The 21,375-nt window shown below is 45.2% G+C and overlaps 1 protein-coding gene across 3 annotated transcripts in view; it reads right to left on the reverse strand.

The window, feature by feature from the left end:
* LOC140427026 (fasciculation and elongation protein zeta-2-like) overlaps positions 1 to 21,375 on the reverse strand; it is a 208,672-nt gene that overhangs the window by 23,980 nt on the left and 163,317 nt on the right. For 2 of the 3 annotated variants that reach the window (XM_072512452.1, XM_072512443.1), the window contains exons 5-6: positions 3,643 to 3,911; positions 534 to 614 (exon numbers count right to left, since the gene is read on the reverse strand). In XM_072512452.1, the coding sequence (XP_072368553.1) occupies positions 534 to 614; positions 3,643 to 3,911 (350 nt within the window). The remainder of the gene's footprint in view (positions 1 to 533; positions 615 to 3,642; positions 3,912 to 21,375) is intronic. The other variant, XM_072512461.1, reaches the window with a different exon arrangement.

The following is a 21,375-nucleotide window of genomic DNA, read 5'->3' on the forward strand; positions in this document are numbered from 1 at the left end:
ATAGCCTGCCAACCAACCAGACAAACAATGTTTGTGTGCGGTTCAGCTAGCCTGTGCTGTTGTTTGTTTCCCTCAATAAACTTGACATGAATTATAAAACATGCTGCTCTAAATAAAGATGTTAGGTTTGTTATAAAGTCAAGAATTAGGTTTTCCCGGATAAATCTATTTCAGGATAATTAATGGTTGAATCAAGTCCCTTATACACAGCTAAGTTTCTTTCTGATGGCTGTTATGTTCAAGGGAAGAGCCTGCATTCATCAGGGTGGCATAACAAACACTTGCTAATTAAGAGACTGTCTTATAATCACTATTGCTGGCTGTTAATTTACAGCAAAGATCTGCTTTGTTTTCCATGTTAATGTGAGCCCCAACTCTACAAAAGCATTTTAATATTGTTGGATAAACTGAGAAATTATGGACATAAAATTTACACAGCATTAACCCAGCAAATGATCACAAATGAAGCGAGCAGTAACCACATGAAAAAAGGTGACCGGAAGGGAAATAAAAATATAAACCATATAATGCACCTGTTTTTCACCACCTGAGCTTCCAAATGTCTGGCGAAAGCCATTCTGAATGACATTTGAGAGTCCCTCCATGCTGAAACGCTGAAGCAGCAGAAAGCAGAAAAAGGACAGAGAAAGAGCATATGAAATCACAGGCTCGCAACCAACAGGACACAGCAGGGACAAGAGCAGGAAGATACAAGATGAAGACCAACCATTAAACATAAAGCTATCGCCGCACATTAAAATCCACCTTTACAATGTTGAAAAATGCATACTGTATTATCAAGTCTAAGTTAAAATCCTTCCAGCAAACGTCATACATCCTGACCTAGAATTTATCTTTAAAATCAGAATCTTTACATCATTTGTGTGGAGAAATAACGGCGGTATCTGTATAGTCAGTGATAGATAGATAAATAAGGGATCACAACTAATTTCTAACAACATCACTTTTGAGTTGTTTAATTAACCTCACTTGAATATAACAGTAATGATAACATGATACGTTGACTATCAGGAAAAAAATGATCTGATGAATTCAATATTAATACAGAAATATATTGTCATTTGAATATTTTTATTCATTCCAAAAATCAAATAAATTGAAGGATTTAAAAATAGGTTCTTTCAAAATTCTGTCCATGAAGATTTTCAGGGCTGTAAACAAGAATCTGTAAGAATATGAAAATGATAGAGCTTCTGACAGCAAAACTAGTTGAGATGAAGCAGACTGATATTCCTCATCATTAAAATTTAATTAAATTAGTTTAACATACAGCAGATTCTCTGTGGCATAATTAAGAGAAATTCACTACTCTGTCAACTAACATTTGACTTTTTAAAAACTTTTCCATAGGTGATTACTTTAATGTATCCCTTCATAAGAAGCCGCTTTGCTATTGCAGCTTGTGTTTTAAGAGTGAGCCAACTGTCACGTGCAGCCGGACTTCATGGAAATTGGTTGCACTGTGGAAGCTATCATTTTGCATTGGCAGACATTTTGGTCAGGACGCACTTGCGGAGTAGTGATGTGATAGTGTTGTATCGCTGGGGAGATTAGTGGTACACAAAGACATTTTTTAAAAAAACTCTAGGTACTGCTAGGCATGCATGCTTGCACTAACCCAGAAAAACCAGGCACAGCCACAAAGACTCAGTAAGGAACTGTTGGTCTTAATATCCAATTGGTTTAACCTCTTAAACAGAAGTATCAACATTGCTTTATTATTCAAGCTTTCGATGGCATTACGATTGCATGAGGTTTTAAAAAAATTCTTGGAGGTGCAGAGAACTGGCAGGATTGAGAAATTGGCGTTGGACCATCTCCTGGAATGCCTGTTCGGGTAGGCTAGTACGGGAATTGAACCCGCGCTGCTGGTTTTGTTCTACATTACAAGCCAGCTGTTTAGCCCACTGTGCTAAACCAGCCCCTCATTGCCATCCATTTTAGACGGGCAGGGTAGGGTATTAGGGAATCCCAAAAAGACAAAAACAAATAACATAAACACAAAATGAAATTACCAAATAATACAGTACGCTATCTGAATTGGACTTGGCAGCTCCAAGGTTGTTATTTCCTGCTCTAACTTTGTAGGACATCAGTCTGTTTAAATTAATGGATGACAGCTATCCCACAGCAAAGAAAAATCTGTTTGAAGCTTAAACCTTCAATTAAAGTCTTAAATTTGAATCCCGGGAGTGCTGTCATTGAAACTTACGTGGTTGAAAGAATTTTGCCAGTTCTCTACAAGCTGAAAGATGAAATAGCCAGCACTCCAAGACAAAGAGAATACATTTTTAAGAATGCATTTGGAAAAAAGACTGGAGAAAAAAAGACCTACAAATCATATCTGTTATCTGAATTGGTGTAAGTTAAAATATAAGGATGCGGTGTTTGATAAATTATTATTTTGATACGTCAAAGCAGACAGGTAGAAGAAGGCATCTCAAATAATTAAATGTAGAGTTTAGATAATTAGATTCTGTTTGTAAAACACTAATCTACAAATCTCCCTGGTAAGCAATGCAGCTGTAGTTACAGATCAACTTCGAAGCTTTTTCACTTGCGAAGTCCTTTCTTTGATGTTGGGAGTGTTCACATGCACAAGGACAGTTATGAAATTACCTTTCTTCTTCCAAGGAAGCATTCTAGCTTCTCCATCATATAATGATAATTTCTTTGACATGTTAATCCAGTGAGTTTGCTCAGTGGGAGAAAATGCATGCAAGTCTTGGTTTCTCTGTGTTATCTGTCATTGATGTTGATAACAAAAGGCCCGTGTAGCCTTTCCAACACTAATCAGTGTGACAACATGGAGGAAGGTCCATGGCCAGAATATCAGATGCGATTTAAACAACTTTGGGTGAGTAAGCTCACGCACAGGCAATTTTGTTGACACAAAGTGGGAATGGGGAGGATTTGGTGCACAGGGAGCCCCAACACAATTTTGAACGACATCTATTAGAAGCAGTCATGCACTTCTCGATACCTACATTTGGGAATTCATTTCACGAACATAAAAGGAGATCATTTGATTTGGGTCCTGTAAATAAACTTTCATCTCCTTAGCTGTCAGCCTGGCTGCAGATAGAATCTGACAGCACAACGATTCAATGTGGGAGTTGGATATTCTAAAAATTATCCATGTCCAAACATTAAAATGAGAGTTAAAATGGTGTATTAGATAAATCAACAGCAAAACCGTGCAGTTATATTTGTATCTCATTACTATTCTATTGGCGGGAATAAAGAAAGCACATCTCTGACAGCTTGCAGTCAACTAATAGGATAGCACTATCTCCCCTGCCAATAGATCAAACAGTGCTCCAGCCATGAAGTTTTAAATTAATGTTTTCTCTCCTGTTCCCTCCCTCAAGACTGTCCTTACATGAGAGAAAGCTGGTCTACAACATGCCACAATAAGGCTGTGCTGGATGCAATTAATCACTCAATTTTTAATTTTGTCCCTCAATAACCTTTCTTCCACAAATAAATAGGAAAAAAAAAAAATCACTGCATATTCTGCAGAATAGTTTGCTGATTTAATTTTATTTGAATTAAAAAATGCTCATTAATCACAGATAATTCCGAGAACTTTGCCCTTGCGGTAACCTAGCCCTGACTCACCGTTCCTGGCATGTGACTTTTTTCCTGCTTTCCATTTTGCGGGCTTCCATTCTTTTGTTTCTTTTTCTTCTTCATTGTTTCCCTGTGCTCCTTCTGTTTATTTTGGACCTCAATGAGTATGGAGATGAAGCTGTTTTTCACCTCTTTTTCAAACTCGAGCTCATCACGCAAGGCTAGCTGTTGAATCAGCTCCTCTGAGTAGTCCTTTATTGCAGTCTCAATCTCCTCCAGAAGTTCATTTAATTCTGCAATAGACAACCGCTTCACACCTGAAAAAAATGGTTAACAAAAATATCTGAAAGATCAACCGAAATGCAGCTCACAGAATCCAAAATTTAAACAGTTTTGAGTTTCGACTATTTTGGTAGATCAAATAAATCAGTCTTTGCACTGTTGCAAACCATTAAATAGTATTTGGTAAAATAGGTTATTATCTACAGTCATCCATCAAGGTTAATGGAAAGCAGAAGATTACCTTCAAATATCCAATGACCTATTTAACAAACTGTAAGCTAAATTACAACAGAATCCGCTCAGTATGTTCTGACAAGGTACCAAGAATTTTGATTACCATACAATTATTTGTCCAATCACAAAACCACAAGTATAAATAAATATGATGACAGTAGTACGGTTTACTGCAATTACATTCCCTTAGTTTATGTACTCATTATACAGTGAGTTACATGATTTTTCCTCCATCATCAGCATTTGTCCATCCACGCAAGATGAAGGACACTTGGCAAATAATCCATTTTAGATGAGGCATGATGCACCTTTGCTGATAAGCTAAAAAAGTCAATCCTTGAGGGGAAGGTTCTGCCACAAGTGCTGCACATGAAGCTACCAGGGTGTCATTGTTATTGGATTGGATTTGTTTATTGTTACGTGTACCGAGGTACAGTGAAAAGTATTTTTCTGCGAGCAGCTCAACAGATCATTAAATATATGAAAAGGAAATAAAAGAAAATACATAATAGGGCAACACAACATATACAATGTAACTTACATAAGCACTACATAAGATCTAATGTAAAATATTTAGCCTTGGCATCCATATATATGGAAGTAAAAATAATGTTTATGTAAATGTGAGGAAATTGCAGTTTTCCTATGTTCCTTTGCACTATTTTGTATCATCTGCTCTACAGCTAACTGTCCTAGGGGCTCAAAAAAGAGTAAAACTAACAGTTTGAGCCTTCTAATCTTGATAACAGAAGATATATGGTGTGCCTTTCTTATCCCTTCCCTTGCCTCACAAAGCTGGTTTCAAAGGTGCCTGCACCTACATTATTCATTATTGCATGTACATTCTGCACATTTACATATTTCACTCCAAAAGAAAAAGATAATGAGTGAAAATAATAAATTCCTTACTGTGTATTACACAGAGGTGCAGAAACCTACACTTGCCTGTAATGGTTCCACCGATGCTAAAATAGGTTGTGAAGAATATTCATTTACACAGGTTACTGTTGGCTGAACAGAGATTAAATAAAGAATGTACTGCCCATGTTCTCTGAACAATTGCTCAGACACATGGGTTTCCTTGTCCTCCGGATGGTTGAGGTATTGGTTCAAATCATGAGCAGAATTTTATGCTCCCCCCCAAGGTGGGTTCTGAGGCAGGGGGAGAACATTTAAGTTCTCATAAAAGAGCATAGGGCAGCATGGTAGCACAGTGGCTTCACAGCACCAGGGCACCAGGTTTGATTCCTAGCTTGGGTCACTGTCTCGTGTGGAGTCTGCACGTTCTCCCTGTGCCTGCTTTGGGTTTCCCCCGGGGGCTCCGGTTTCCTTCCTCCACAAGTCCCGAAAGACGTGCTTTTAGGTATTTTGGATATTCTGAATTCTCCCTAAGTGTACCCGAACAGGCGCCGGAATGTGGCGACTAGGGGCTTTTCACAGTAACTTAATTGCAGTGTTAATGTATGCCTAATTGTGACAATAAAGATTATTAAATAAAATTGAATGGATGAGATTTCCCCCGGAAACCCGTCCACCCAACATTGGAGGCAATTTCACACTTGGCTGGGCAGGGCCTCGCGCAGTAAACCAACCTACCCATTAACCTATTTGCCCGCTCAGCCTCCATTTTTAGATTGGCAGGAACGGGTAGGGGTGGCGGGGGGCAGAAATGGAGTTTCCACCTTCCCCCAGCTCAGGTGGGAAGTGGGGCATCTCACTCTGAAGGCTCCCTCAGAGTTGGAGCGTCCTCAGCACCGGGACGTTGAAGCTTTGGGTCCCCCTCAACTCCACTTACCATGATTGCTGCGCCCCCCCCCCCCCCATCCCACCCTGGGACCTACCTTGCCCAAGGCCCCGGGACTTAATTCCAGGTGGAGCACTGCCGTACCGTGTCTGGCCACTGCAGCGTTGTCTAGCCGGGTTGAAGAGCTGTCGACCATTCTAATTAACCAACAGCTCTCATGGATCAGACCTCCTTCCAAGGGCTGACGGAAGTTCCATCCAGTGCCAATCAATGCTCAATTGAGCATGAAAGTGCAGTTGGAGTGCAAGACTTGGCATTCCAAAAATGTGCAGGTTAGGTGGATTGGCCATGATAAATTGCCCTCAGTGTCCAAAAAGGTTACATGGGGTTACTGGATTATGGGAATAGGGTGGAGGAGTGGTCTTGGGTGCTCCCTCCGAGAGCGGGTGCAGACTTGATCGGCCAAATGGTCTCCTTCTGCACTGTAGATTCTATGATTCTATGATTTGCGCATTAGGCACTGAGTCTTGGGATGGCGAGCGCCAATCGTTCGCCATCCTTAAATTTCTACCCAATCATTTGAAACTCTCACCATTGCCCTTTGGTAGATTCACAGCACTCTGTAAAGTTCTGAAGAGAGCTCACGATGATCCCAATGAATTATGTCAAGTTATAGCTTTAAAATGAAATAGTTTAATTTTAATCCTGCATAATTGCTCAACAAGAGTTGATCAGCTTCAGCTTGCAGGAACCTGGAGATTGACGACATGAACATTTCAGTTGGCCTCCTGTAATTTGCCTCAATTAGATAGGTGGGTTGGAGCCTGGAAACTGGCATGCCGGCCGGCTGGGCTAATTTTAATTCCTGCACATCCTTAATTGCAGCCCCAAATCTCAATTCTGAATTCAGCAATGACAAACTTTGCACAAAACTTACAAAATATAATGAAACATCAGAAGAAGCTCACTAATTTATTATATTGAAAACTAAAATGGGTGCTTCTACTTTTGGCACTTTAGTAATTTGGGTCATTGTACACCAATAATTAAGGTCAACCTCCTACCTCCACATGGTCCAAACACACTAAATGCACCCAATTTTTATTTCCCCGCAGCCTTTAGTTCCATAAATCAACTTTGAAAAGCACTCAATTTTTTGTTTATAAAAGAACAAATTCCAATTGAGGGGCAATTTAGGATGGCTAATCTACCTACCCTGCACACCTTTGGGTTATGGGGGCGAGGTCCATGTAGACATGGGGAGAATGTGCAAACTCCACACAGAGAGTGACCTGGGGCCGTGATCGAACCCAGGTCCTTGGCGCCGTGGAGCAGCATGTGCTAACCACTGCGCCACCATACTGCATATAATTATTTTTTTTTAAAAATGTTTTTATTAGAGTTTTTTGTTTTATTAATGACAAACTAAACAAATCTATAGCCAAATACAATTGAAAGAAATTAAGGATAACCATCTATCCTGCCCCCCCCCCCCCCCCCCCAATAACTGATGGTGATCTGTTCCTTAAAATAAACTATAAAAGGTCGCCACCTCTGGTAGAATCCCTCGACCGAACCCCTCACGGTGTACTTGACCTTCTCTAGGTACAAAAACTCCATTAAGTCCCCCAACCATACAGAGGCGCTGGATGGAATTGCAGGCCTCAACCCTAGCTGAACCCACCTCCGGGCAATAAACAAGGGGAAGGCAAGGACATCCGTACCCCACCTGCAGCCCTGGCGAGACCAACACCCCAAATATGGCAACGAACAGATATGGCTCCAGTTCAATATTCAGAATCGCTGACATGATGCCAGAAACAGACACCCAAAAATCACAAACTTGGGACAATAACAGAACATGTGCACGTAGTTGCCGGACCCCCTGCCTGTCATCCACCTCCAAAAAGAAAGGACTCACCCGAGATGTGATTATTGCCGTCCTAAATACCACTTTAATTTAGATCAAACCCATGAAGATGTGAAGTTCACTCTGCGGAGGGCCTCACTCCACAGCTCATCATCCATTATGGGCCTCAACTCCTCCCACTAAGCCCTTCCATTGAAACCAAATCTTCTGCTAGAATTCGCCCATAAATACCGATATATTACCTTCCTCCGACCCCACGAGAAGAAGGACCCTCTCCATCAGAGATATTGGTGGTGCCACAGCGAATGACAGGAAGATCCGTTGAATAAATTCTGAACCTGGAGAAATGTGAATGAGTCCAAGCCCAAGAGCCCAAACTTCACCCTCAATTCCCCTAGACTGGCAAACCGCCCCTCCAGAAACAGGTCTCCTAATCTCTCCAACCCCTTTCTTCCCCAAATTCCAAATGTGGCGCCCAATCTCGCCAGCTCGAATGGATGGTTAGCACAGATGGGACCCAAGTTTAAAATGCTGTCTAAATTGTCTCCAGATTTTTTAAGAGTGGAAACAACTGTACTTGGGAGTATTTTGTTGACAAGAATGGGAGTGAAGCCACCACCAGTGTCCTCAAACCAGATCCCTGCACGACCTCGCCTCTATCTGCAGCCAAGTGGACCCCAGGTCGCAATGCCAACTATTATCTTCTCTAAGTTAGCTGCCAAATAGTGAAACAGCAAGTTAGGCAATGTCAGCCCCTCCCCCTCCCTTTGAAGGACTACCCTATAAATTCTTGGAGTCTTGCCCACCCATATAAAGGATTCAGAAAGGAAAACTGGAAGACACTAGAAAAGGAATAAAATCTGTGGAAGAATGTTCATCCCCCTTCCCCCCCCCCCCCCCCCTATCGCTATCAAGGCCTCCTCGGGAACCAACGGCGCCTCCAGCTCTTTGCGCCTATCCTCCCCCACCATGGAAAACTTTAAACCCTCCAAAACCTTTGACATATCTGACCCTCCTCCCTCTCTGAGCGGCTCTGGCCTGTAAAGCATCTTATAAAAAGTTTCAAATGCTCCGTTAACTTTCTCCGGTGCGGACACCAGCCTGCCACTCGAGTCCCTAACCTGAATAATCTCCCAAAAGGCCGTCTGCCGCCTCAGCTGATGAGCTAGAAGGTGGCTGGCTTTATCCCTATATTCATAAATAACACCCTCTAGCACCTCAGCTGGTGCAGTGCCTTACTCATAGACACCAGAACAAACCGCGTCTGTAGTTTCTTCCTGCTTGCCAGGAGCTCCGGGGTTGGGTCCTATGAGTACCTACGGTCCACCTCCATACTATCACCCGCTAGCTTCTACCGCTCTTCTCTAAACTCCCCATCCAAATATGTTTTATGTGAAACAATCCATCCTCTAATTACTACCTTCAGGGCTTCCCACAAAATGGACGGCAAGACCGACCCGCTCCCGTTAAATCCCACGTATCCGTCTATATCTTTCGATGTATACGAGTCCGCAGCTTTCCTCACCCCGGGGACAAGGGACCTTCCCACAACGAAACCGCCACGGATCTGCCTCTCCTATCTCCTCCATAAATGCCAGCAGCGACTTAGCGACTCCTGAAGGAGCCAATGACTTTGGACTAGAACAGTCAAGCCACGGGTCTAACACAATTTAAATCTCTCCCCAGAATTGGCTGGCGCGTGTCCAAATCTGGTATTGAGGCCAACAGCTTCCTTATAAATGCTACATCATCCAAATTCGGGGCATACACATGTACCAGTATCACTAGTATACCTGCTAGCAGTGACCATCACATACCTACCCACCCTGATCCACCACCACCTTGTCCGCTAGAAACCAGATCCTTTTGTTAATTAAAATTACCCCCCCCCCCAACTATTGAAGCCCGAATCAAAGCTAGTCTAGGTGATCACTCTCGCCCTCGGTTCGCTTTTGTAGGAGATGTTGCCCACCCCAACCCTCGCTTGAAGGAATTTGGTGAATTGGTGTCAATTGCATGAGCTGGTTGCCTGTTTAACATTGTCAATTTCACTTTAACGTTGTTTGCTCAGGCCACCTCTTCTGTAGCCTGTCTGCTCACATGGCTTTTCCCATAGTGCTTCCACCCTCGCCGTCAGTCCCGCTTCCTCTCACCCTCGCTTCTCTTCCACCTACGCCAACTCCTTACCTCGCCTCTCTTGGCCTCAATTGTCTCTCCCAGCCTTGCCGACACCTCTTGCCTCCCAGCTTCTGCTCTTACTCGAGTCCTCGCCGTCTGTTCTTTGGTGGCTCCAGAATCCTTGCTTCGCTCCTGAACCTGGGCTAAATCCCATGCATTGATAGCAGTTGGGCAGTGTACATAGAACAATACAGCACAGAACAGGCCCTTCGGCCCTCGATGTTGTGCCGAGCATTATCCGAAATCAAGATCAAGCTATCCCACTCCCTGTCATTCTGGTGTGCTCCATGTGCCTATCCAATAACCGCTTGAAAGTTCCTAAAGTGTCCGACTCCACTTTCATAGCAGGCAGTCCATTCCACACCCTAACCACTCTCTGAGTAAAGAACCTACCTCGGACATCCCTCCTATTTTCCGGGAGCGGGAGAGAGAGAGAGGGAGTCGGAGCGCAGCGAGTGCAGCTTGGGATTCAGGAGATGCGGCCTTCAGATTTTCAACGGGAGCAGTGGCCGGGAGTCTGTTGGGAAGGTAAGTAGCTGGGAGAAATTTAACTCTTCGTGGGTTGGAAAGTATTGTGATTGGTAAGTAAAATCCTTATTCCTTTCACTTATTCATTATTTGTTTTGTAAGGGCCCCGAAGAATCCAGCACGAGTTTTAAGGATACAAAATAATAATGTTTATTTACGATAACAATATATACATAACAGCAGCAGTAACTTCCCTTGCTACCTTCTCCTTCCTCCTGGTTCCTGGACTGGCCAGCTTATTTATAGTAGGAGTTTCTCCGCCCCCCTCATTGGGGAAGTTCATACTCCCATAGGATTGTGGGATAGTCATTAGTCCCCAGCCAATCGTCAGTAGGCAGGTTATAACATCCCTCCCCCCAAAGTCCAAGGAATCCACCGTAGGCCCTGGCGAAGGAAGGCGTTGAACTCGTTTGGCCGCAGGCCGGACGCCATTTGCACGCGGCGCTGGATCAGGCGGCGTATAACGAGACGGAGACCGGCGCTTCCGTGATGAACGGCGCGGTTGTACATCCACGGCCTGTGGACCCGAGGATTCCCCCTCTGATTCATCCGGTGTCTCCATCTCGGAGTCAGAGTCTGCTGCCTCCGTCATGTCAGCGTCTCTGTCCCCATTCGGTCCCGTCATGACCTACCTGCGCAGGCTTCGAGTGAGGCACCAGTGGAAGATTTGGAGGACTACCTACCCTTGTTTCTGGTCTTTGCCGCTGTTGAACGGAGCTCCGGGGGCGGGGAATCTTTTGCGGGGATGATCTTCTGGACCGGACGTGGTCTACATGTTTTCGCTGGAGACGACCCTGGGCTTGTACTTGGTACGATACAGGGCCCGTTTGGCGAAAGATTACACCAGGAACCCATTGGGCACCACCAGCAAAATTCCGCACGAATACTGGGTCACCGGGCGCAAACTGCCGAATCGGACGATGCCGAGACAATCCCGGTCCCTGCCGTTCTTGTGTGCGGCGTACTTTTGCGCCAATGTCCGGGAAGACCATACTAAGGCGGGTGCGAAGTCTCTGGCCCATTAGGAGTTCTGCGGGAGCTACCCCAGTCACTGCATGGGGGGTGGTCCTGTACGTAAACAAAAACCGAGCAAGTCTCGTGTCCATTGATCCGGAAGACTGCTTCTTTAGGCCTCTTTTGAATGTTTGCACTGCACGCTCTGCCAACCCATTTGAAGCCGGGTGGTATGGGGCAGTGCGGATATGGCGGATGCCGTTCATCTTTGTAAACCTAGCAAACTCCTCACTCGTGAATGGAGTGCCATTATCCGTGACCAGCACCTCGGGGAGGCCATGCGTGCTAAATGATAAACGCATTTTTTCAATTGTTGCGCAGGACGTTGTCCCCTGCATCTTATGCACCTCCAGCCATTTGGACTGGGCGTCAATTAGTAGAAGGAACATGGATCCCTGAAAAGGGCCTGCGAAATCTGCATGTAAGCGTGCCCAAGGCCGCCCTGGCCATTCCCAGTGATGTAGGGGCGCGGCCGGCGGAAGCTTCTGATGCACCTGGCAAATGGAGCAGTTTTGGGCCACCTTCTCAATGTCGGTATCGAGGCCTGGCCACCAGACATAACTCCGGGCCAACATTTTCATCTTGGTCACGCCCGGATGCCCATTGTGCAAGTCTGATAATATCAGCTCCTGGCCTTTTTCCGGGACAATCACACGCGTCCCCCACAAGAGGATGCCGTCTTCCACGCTGAACTCTGACAGCTTGGAGGAAAATGCCCGCAACTCGCTTGGGAGCTGTCTATGCTGCCCACCATACAGGACTATGTGCCGAACCTTTGACAGGACTGGCTCCGTCTGGGTCTACTCACGGATCTGTGATGCCGTGACAGGCAAGGTGTCCATAAAATTTAGGGTTGCGACCACTTCACCGGTCGTGGGGGTCGACATGGGCCGGTCGATAAAGGCAATCGGCTCAGTGCGTCGGCATTTGCTATCTGCGTACCTGGTTTGTGCCCCAGAGAATACTCATATGCAGCAAGCAACAAAGCCCAGCGCTGGATCCGTGCAGAAGCAATGGGCGGTATTGGCTTATCCTCTCTGAAGAGTCCCAGCAGGGGCTTATGATCAGTCACGATAGTGAAATGGCGGCCGTACACATACTGGTGGAAGCGTTTCACCGCGAAAACCACTGCCAGGCCCTCCTTCTCGATCTGCGCGTACTTCTTCTCCGCTGCAGTCAATGTGCGGGAGGCGAAAGCTATCGGTCGCTCGGCCCCGTTCTCCATCTTGTGGGACAGGACAGCCCCAATACCATACGGGGATGCATCACATGTGACGAGCAAAGGCTTTCCCGGATCATAGTGGGTTAGTAACCCAGACGACAACAATTGTTGCTTTACCCGCCGGAAAGCGGTTTCTTGCGGCTGACCCCAAACCCAGGTGTGATTTTTCTTTAGCAGCAGGTGTAAGGGGGCCAGCATAGTTGCCAGATTGGGGAGGAACTTCCCGTAATAGTTTACGAGACCGAGAAAAGAACGAAGATGCGAAGTGTCAGTCGGGGTGGGGGCATGTTGAATTGCACGCACCTTCTCTGCGACGGGGTGCAGACCCTCGCGGTCCACCCGATAACCTAGGTAGACTACTTCTTTTGCCTGAAATACGCACTTTGTGAGACGTAAACGGACTCCAGCCTCCGAAAGGCGTTTAAGGACAGCCTCCAGATTTTCCAAATGCTCTTGCTCCGACGTCCCTGTAATCAACACGTCATCTAGGTAGACAGCCACACGTGGTAAACCTCTCAAAATGCCCTCCATAACACGTTGAAAAATTGCGCAGGCAATGGATACTCCAAAGGGCAACCGTGTATATTCATACAGGCCCCGGTGTGTGTCAATTGTTACATGTGGTCGGGAGGCAGGGTCCAGCTCCAACTGCAGGTAGGCGTGACTCATATCTAATTTTGTGAATGAGAGTCCGCCTGCAAGTTTCGCGTAGAGATCCTCTATGCGAGGCATTTGGTATCGGTCGAGTCGGGAAACTGTATTCACTGTAAGTTTATAGTCGCCACACAAGCGAACTGTGGCATCTGGCTTCATTACTGGTACAATTGGTGCTGCCCAGTCAGCAAAACGGGCGGGCCTGATAATACCCAAACTCTCCAAATGAGTGAGCTCCCCTTCTACCTTCTCGAGCAAAGCGTAAGGCACTGGGCGTGCCCGGAAATAGCGCGGCGTGGCTCCTGGTTCAACTGGGCTCCTGCCCCTTTTATTTTCCCCAAACCAGGCTGGAATACCTCTGGGTATCGTCCTAGCACCTCAGTCAACCCTCCAGAAACTGTTTGGAGGATGTGCTGCCATTGCAACCGCAAATGGCGCAACCAGTCCCGACCCAACAGGCTGGGCCCATGGCCACGCACTACGATAAGTGGGAAACGCCCCTCCTGGCGTCCATAGACAACAGGGGTCATTGTAGTTCCTGTAATGTCCAGTGGTTCCCCCGTGTAGGTGGCCAACCTGGCCTGTGAGTCAGTTAGTGTAAGGGTCTGCATACCCTGCTTGATGCGGTCGAATGTCCTCTGGGCGATCACGGAGACCGCTGCGCCAGTATCCAACTCCATCTCCAGCGGGTGGCCATTGACCCGTACTGTCACCTTAATGGGGGCCACACGGGGAGCTGCCACACAATGCAGCTGCAGGCAGTCGTCCTCCGTCTCCACGTCCTCAGGAGTGGTCGCCGCAGGTTCATCCACATGGAAGGTACGGCCCCTGGGCTGGTCCCAGTTTCGGTCGGAACGACGGCGCCTCTGGCGTCCCCAGGACCGCCGTCCGCGACGGGGTCGGCGCCTACAAGTCTGACACGGACATGGCTCCTCATCCATTGGCTCTGGAGAAGGCTCCCTTCGGGGAGGAATGTCCGATGGCCACTGGCGTCGGTCTGGTCGTTGCCTCGCCCAAGGTACCACAGGAGTGCGGGGGGACGTTTTTGGGCGGAAAGGGTTGCGCCCCAAGGCATGCACTTCCATTCCCTGTAGCTCCTGTACTCCTCGCTCTGCGCTCTCTCGGGACAAGACTATTTGTATTGCCTGTTGAAAAGTCAATGTTGGCTCCGCTAACAACTTTCTCTGGGTGGCCGGATTGTTAATACCGCAAACCAAACGGTCGCGTAACATTTCTGACAAGGTCTCACCATAGTCACAGTATTCCGCAATCCCGCGTAGCCTGGATAAAAAAATCGGCAAGGGATTCTCCTGGGGTCCTCTCAGCGGTATTAAACCGGTAACGCTGGACTATCGTGGACGGGGTTGGGTTAAAGTGTTGCCCCACTATATTCACAAGTTCGTCAAACGTTTTGGTGTCCGGCGCAGCTGGGTACGTAAGGCTCCTAATCACCCCAAACGTATGCGGCCCGCAGGCGGTGAGCAATATGACCACCTGGCGCTCATTTTCAGTGATATTGTTTGCCCGGAAATAGTAACGCATCCGTTGCGTGTACTATTTTCAGCTTTCCAGCGCTGCATCAAAAACATCCAAACGTCCGTACAGAGGCATGGTATAATAGAAAACAACTTCCAACCTGTATCCAACAAAAATCCAGGGAGGTGGCTTCAGCAGTGTAGACAGCTATTCACTTTTACCTTCGTCGCCAGTTTTGTAAGGGCCCCGAAGAATCCAGCACGAGTTTTAAGGATACAAAATAATAACGTTTATTTACGATAACAATATATACATAACAGTAGCAGTAACTTCCCTTGCTACCTTCTCCTTCCTCCTGGTTCCTGGACTGGCCAGCTTATTTATAGTAAGAGTTTCTCCGCCCCCCTCATTGGGGAAGTTCATACTCCCATAGGATTGTGGGATAGTCATTAGTCCCCAGCCAATCGTCAGTAGGCAGGTTATAACAATTTGATATTATATTTGTAATCAGTTAAGGTAGTGTAAAAATGGCAGGAGATCCCAGACCCGTGTTATGCTCCTCATGCTCAATGTGGGAGTTCAGGTGGTAGCTGCTAACTTCTGCTACTAGATGGAGCCTGGTCAATCTAAAAGTACTCTAATACTAAAACACATCTTAATTTGTATATTGTATTTCTTTTATATTTCGTGACAAATTTTATTTTGCAAGTTCTTTCACCTAAGAATGCATAGTGCTGTGCATTTATGGTGCAGTATTTCAACTTGTACACTTTTTTTCTGGGAGAGAAAAGTCCGAAGAACGCCAACTCTACTGTTACACTGATTTCAATGGGGACCTGTGATTCACTTAAAAGTAGTTTCATTTAAAGTTATAATTTTCAGAAACGCAAGCATAATTTTAAGTGAGAATTTATTGTAGTCACCAAGAAATCCAACAGGAAATTTAGAACAAACCTTTTTACCCAAAGAGTGGTGACAATATGAAACTCACTTCCATATGGAATGGTTGAAGTAAAGACAGAAATTTCTGGAAAATCTCAGTAGGTCTGACAGCATCAGTGGAGAGAACACAAAGCTAAAGTTTCGACTAGAATCATCAGACTCAAAATATTGGCTGGAATTCTTTGGTCATTGAGATTCAATTTTCCCCCTGCAGTGCACCCCGCCCATGGGTTTCCCAGCGGCATTGTGTGGTTACAATAGGAAATCTTACTGACAAGAGGTGGGAAGACAAACTCCTACTGCAAGAGAACGCCGAGCCGCCGAGCAACATGTGGCTGGGAGACCGGACAATCCCGACTATTGGGCTAGATTCTCCCATTTCCAGTCTAGGTGCTGACGCCAGCGTGGGAACAGTGGCGTTTTACACCAGAAAAAATGGCGCAACAGCTACACCGATTCCGGATTGGGGGGCTAGCAGCCGCGCCGGGTAAAGCTCCCGGCTTCTACGCCAAAAACAGCTGGACAATGGCCAGGTCCATGGCCGTGCTTGCGCCTTGCAGCGGCCGCGCCGTGCAATATGGCGCCGGCCGCGCCCGGACTGCCAAATTATGACCCCCCAAGTAACTCCCCTCGCGCCCCACCAGCCCTCACCGAAGCCCCCCCCCCGGCCAGTGGCACGGCTCTCTCCCCCCTCTGGCCAGCGGCACAGCTCTCCCCCGCAGGGCTCCCCCTCCCCTGACTGTGGTGCCGCTGGACGCAGTCTGCAGCCACCGTGCGGGGTTGACCAAACAAAATAGCATAAGTGTCCGTGCCGTCGGGAACTCGGCCCATCGGGGGAAGGGGCTTCCGATGACACGCCAACGTCTTTCCAACTGCATGCGGTGTGCAACACGATGACGCCATTTCAGAGAGGGCGGAGAATCGAAAACCGGCGTCAAACCCGCGCTGCTCCCGATTTGGGCATCGGAAGGGATTTCTCCGCCCGATCGCCAATCACGAAACGGAGGATCGCGCCCATTAGCTCTGTTCGCTCTCCACAGATGCTGTTAGACCCGATGAGATTCTCCAGCATTTTCTGTTTTTGCTTCAGATTTCAGCATCCACAGTAATTCACTTTTATATTAGTGTTTGAAGCAAATGGTTATAGCTGCATTTAAGGGGAGGTTAAGCATATGAGGGAGAAGGGAATAGAGGATAACAATAATAGTTTTAGGTAAGGAAGAACTGGGATGCGTGTATAAACACTAGCAGGAATCAATTGGATCAAATGACCCATTTCCGTGCCCTTTTTGCTATGTAATCTTATGCAAACACTGGATATTTAAAATAAATGTGATTTCATGCATTGCAACTTGATTTTCATCACAAAGTTAGAATGCATAGTACAACTGGAATTATTTTCTGCATTGATGGCTGTGAAACAGAGTGGTTGTGTCTCAACTAGCATTTGAACTCAGACACACAAAGCTAAATCATCTGGATTTTGCAGCACAAGGTGGTTTACAACTCCACAATGGTGGCATATATACCTGTATTAAAAAGTATTCGCCAAAAATTCTTTAATCATTTGAAGACTGCAGTACAGAAGGAGGGCATTCAGCGCATCAAGTCTACCACTGCCTCCTCCCAAGAGGATTCCAGCTAGTCTCACTTGTCTACCTTTACCAATAGCCCTGATTTCTTTGTTCCTTCAAATACCCAATTTTTTTTAGGTTACTATTGAATCTGCATCCACCGCCTCATCAAATTAAAAAAAGTTGGCCCTTTACTCTATACTGCAATTCTATGCCATTTGGTTATTGATCCTTCAGCCATTGAAAACAGTTCATCTTTAATTGCATTATCAAAATCCTTTATGGTTTTGAATATTTGCATAAAATTGCCCCTTAATCCTCTGGGCTCGAAGTTGATCAACCCTAGTTTCTTTAGTCTAGTGACGTAACTGCACTCCTTGTCCCTGGAACCGTTTGCAAATCTCCTTCCATGTTTTACACTTGGTGGTGTGGGATGTAGGATACAGCCAGAGGCAAATATAGGAATGAAAATCAATGGCTCACTCTCACGGATCATCAGGCTCAGTTCTATTTATGCCAGAAGACCTCCAGGACTTTGTCCAAGTCGTCATTATTTATGCACGAGTAGTTTTTTTTTTTAGAACAGACCTATAATCTTGTGAAATAAGAAGACATATCTTATTTTACTCCATAGGAACAGATCTGCGATATATTCCAGTTCCCTTCTCTTCTTCCCTAGTTTGGAGAGGGGGCGGGGAGAGAAGAGAATGGACGAGAGCACGAGAGTAAATCTCAGCTTACAACAGATGAGTTATCAAAACAAGTTGAAGAGTTGGGACTCTACATTTTACAGAAACACAGACTTAGGAATAATAAAAACAGGAAATGCTGCAAAACCTCATCAGGTCTGACAGCATCTGTGGAGAGAAATAGGGTTAATGTGTTGAGTCTTCATTTAAGACAGAACTCAGGAATTTATTTTACTCTCAAGAGGGTCTGTGAAATGCACTTCCCCAGAGCAGTAGAGGCAAGGTCACGGAGTAGTTTTAAGGCCTAGTCAGACAGATGTTTGGACAGCCAAAGGGTATAGGGAGTAGACAGAAAAGAGGTCACAACCAGGTCAGCCATGAGCAGGCTTGAGAGCCAATTAGCCTATGTGTTGTAACCCCAATGGAGGTCCCGGGATCAGGACAATACGATTTCCCATGACCTCCCCAGAATATGAACTTCTCCTTTTGGGGGGGGGGGGGGGGGGGGGGGGGGGGGACTTCCCCTTTAAGGGGGTAGGGCTTCCCCTGTACAAGGAGAGTCCCAGCTGTATAAAAACCCCGGCCTAGGCGCAGGTCAGGGAAGGAGACCCTTGGAGGAGTGGAGAAATATTAGAATTGCATTGAAATAAACCTTGTAGGTTTGTAATTTCTATTATCGTCTATGCGGATTCAACACTACTCACGGATTCAACACTACTCCTAATTCATATGCATGCTTATATTTACTGGACGTTAGGGTTAGGGTTAGAACAGGCTACCAGCTCATGCAGTCAATGCCAATTCGCCAAATTCCTTCAAGCGAGGGTTATTTCTGATTGGGGTGGGCAACATCTCTTACAAAAGATGGGTAACATCAGTGAACTGAGGGCAAGAACGACTAGCTTTGGTCACCCAGATGGGTCGGACAGAAATTTCCCCCAAATGGGTCTGGATTTTTATTTGATTTTTCATCTCTCCCAGGTGATCACATGGTTTCGGCAGGTATGGGGCGTACATATTTTGTGAAACAAAATGTATTAGAATTGTGTGGAACAGGCTGAATAGGGTACCATTGTATATATGCTGATTAGGCCCACTTCATGTGCTGAAACTGTAGGTCTGGGACAGTCAGCCAGCATTGTATCACACAAAGTGGAAGCTGAAAGTTCAATGCTGGTGACACCTGTGGTTACAACTATCAGTGGCATTCAGTGATCCAAGCTACTAGGTAAAAGGTTGGCAGTGTTATTTTGCAGTTTACTTTAAAATGTTGCCTCAGCAACTCTTCAGTATTGGAGTATAATAACTAAGTACCTATTACTAGCTTCTGTGACAGAAATAAATATAGAACATTGATATATTGTTAAGTTTATAGATGCATGCAAGAGGAAACTAGACAAGTTTATGAGGAAGATAATAGAGGATTATGATAAATTTAGATGGAATGATGGGGGCAGGGTCAAGTGGAGCATAAATGCCAGCATAGTCTGGTTGGGCTGAATGGTCTTTTTCTTTGGGGTATATTCTTTGTATGTAATCCTAAGTAATTGGGAGAAATTTGTCATGCTTCCATCAATAAATGCATTACAACAATCTAAATGCATGAGCAACCCAACTTGATTTTTAAAATGCTCACTTTAAATGGAGTAACAAGCCTCAAGGCTAATAAATATCCCATCCAACAAATGAAGCAACAAGCATATCAAATGTTAGCTCTAGTAAAATCAATTGCTACTCTTAAAATTCCATGTAAACTGTTAGGGAAACAAAGGTAGTTTTAAGGGATTTATATTTGTATTGTTAAATATTAGAAGGTACAATTTTCAGTGGGTTCAACTAAATGTTTCTGTGCCAAGAATGGTAAAACTTATAGTCAGATTCATGCTGCACAATGGTGCTTGTATGGGTGGGGGTTGGCTTCAATTCCAACCGTGATTCTATTGTTGTTAGAGGGTGCTACAGTGTGAAGAGTAAATAAACCAGCAGTGGTTGCTTAGAAACTGGGCCTTGTAAGGTAGAGAAGCTTTTAAGTTTTAGTTTAGCTAATTTGATTGCAGTTGGAGATAGGTAGTAAGAGAGAAGGCTGCTCTCACAGCTCTGCCAGAGGCAGTTGGTTTTAGTAGGCTAAAGAGGGAACATCTCTTTCAGACAAAAAGCCATACTATGGAGTAATGAATAAGAAAACAGATGCCGGAAACCTGAAGTCCAGCTATTAAGGAAACTAGAGTAACGAAGAGAAGTTTCCAAGATGTCTGGAATTAATGGAACAGAGGAAACAGGGAACCAGAACAGATATCTGTTCAGTCAAGTCTCAGAGTTGAAAAGGCAATGAATTATGAGGCATCAGAAAGATATCTGCAGTAGTGCTAAGTGGTTTGTGAAAAAGTGCTAATGTTTGGGAGACATTATTGTGAAATTATCTGTGGCTGGACCTCGGAGTTTGTGTAAAAGCCTTTAAGACAAAGGAAACCCGAAGGGAGAGATGTATAACCTGAAAGTGAAACCTTGATGGAAGCAGCAGAGGGAACGCATAAGTTAAAAGATTTGAAAATGACTTTCTGAAAGCAGAATTTGAATTCACTCCTGTGGAAGCCAGAGTTTAGTGAGACAAGGTGACTCATGGTATAAGAATCGTCTGGGAAGATTTTGAGGAGAAAACCTAACTTGGGTTCAGAGCGGAGTGTGCGTATATGGCCCCAGCCAATCTGCGTGCTTAAACGGGACTGTGCTAATGGGATCATTATACCTTAGGATGTACTTTGTAACCTGTGTTAATCTTAAAATCTGTATGTATTTATAAACTAAAAGGGGGAGTAAAGGAGAATTGCAATTTTTTTCCCGTTTAGTAATTTTTTTTTCTTTACCGTTCCTGTGACTCTTTACTCCACATTTTATATCAAAAATGGTCAAAGTTACAGTCTTTGGAACCAAGGTTCCATTCCAGGATCTTCTGTCCAGTTCTAACCTCAACTGGGATCGTAACAGAACATAATATGCAACACAAAATGAATTGCGGTGCTAATTGATATTCTCCAGACCCTGTGCGCCATGAAAAGAAAACTGGCTCGAATATGATTGGTGGTCTGCTTTTTTAAAAAAAGCACATGACATACATATTGAGCATTTCTTTTACCATCTGGCAGGGTGGCTATCTTTGATATGCAGCAGGAAAGAATTACAATATTTACAGCTAAAAGACTCACAAGCATCACCGTTTTAGCAGGAGGCTAGAGCTTTGACGGGTCCATTGTAATGCAACGACCGTATTTGGGTTTCCTCCAGACAAATTGCTATCAAAACATGTGAGCTGCTTGAAGAAATGAAATAATCTGAATGCATTTCACACAACATTGAAAAAACAAATATGCCAAGTC

The sequence above is a fragment of the Scyliorhinus torazame genome, chromosome 1 (assembly GCF_047496885.1).
Source record: "Scyliorhinus torazame isolate Kashiwa2021f chromosome 1, sScyTor2.1, whole genome shotgun sequence".
Taxonomy (NCBI): Eukaryota; Metazoa; Chordata; class Chondrichthyes; order Carcharhiniformes; family Scyliorhinidae; genus Scyliorhinus; species Scyliorhinus torazame.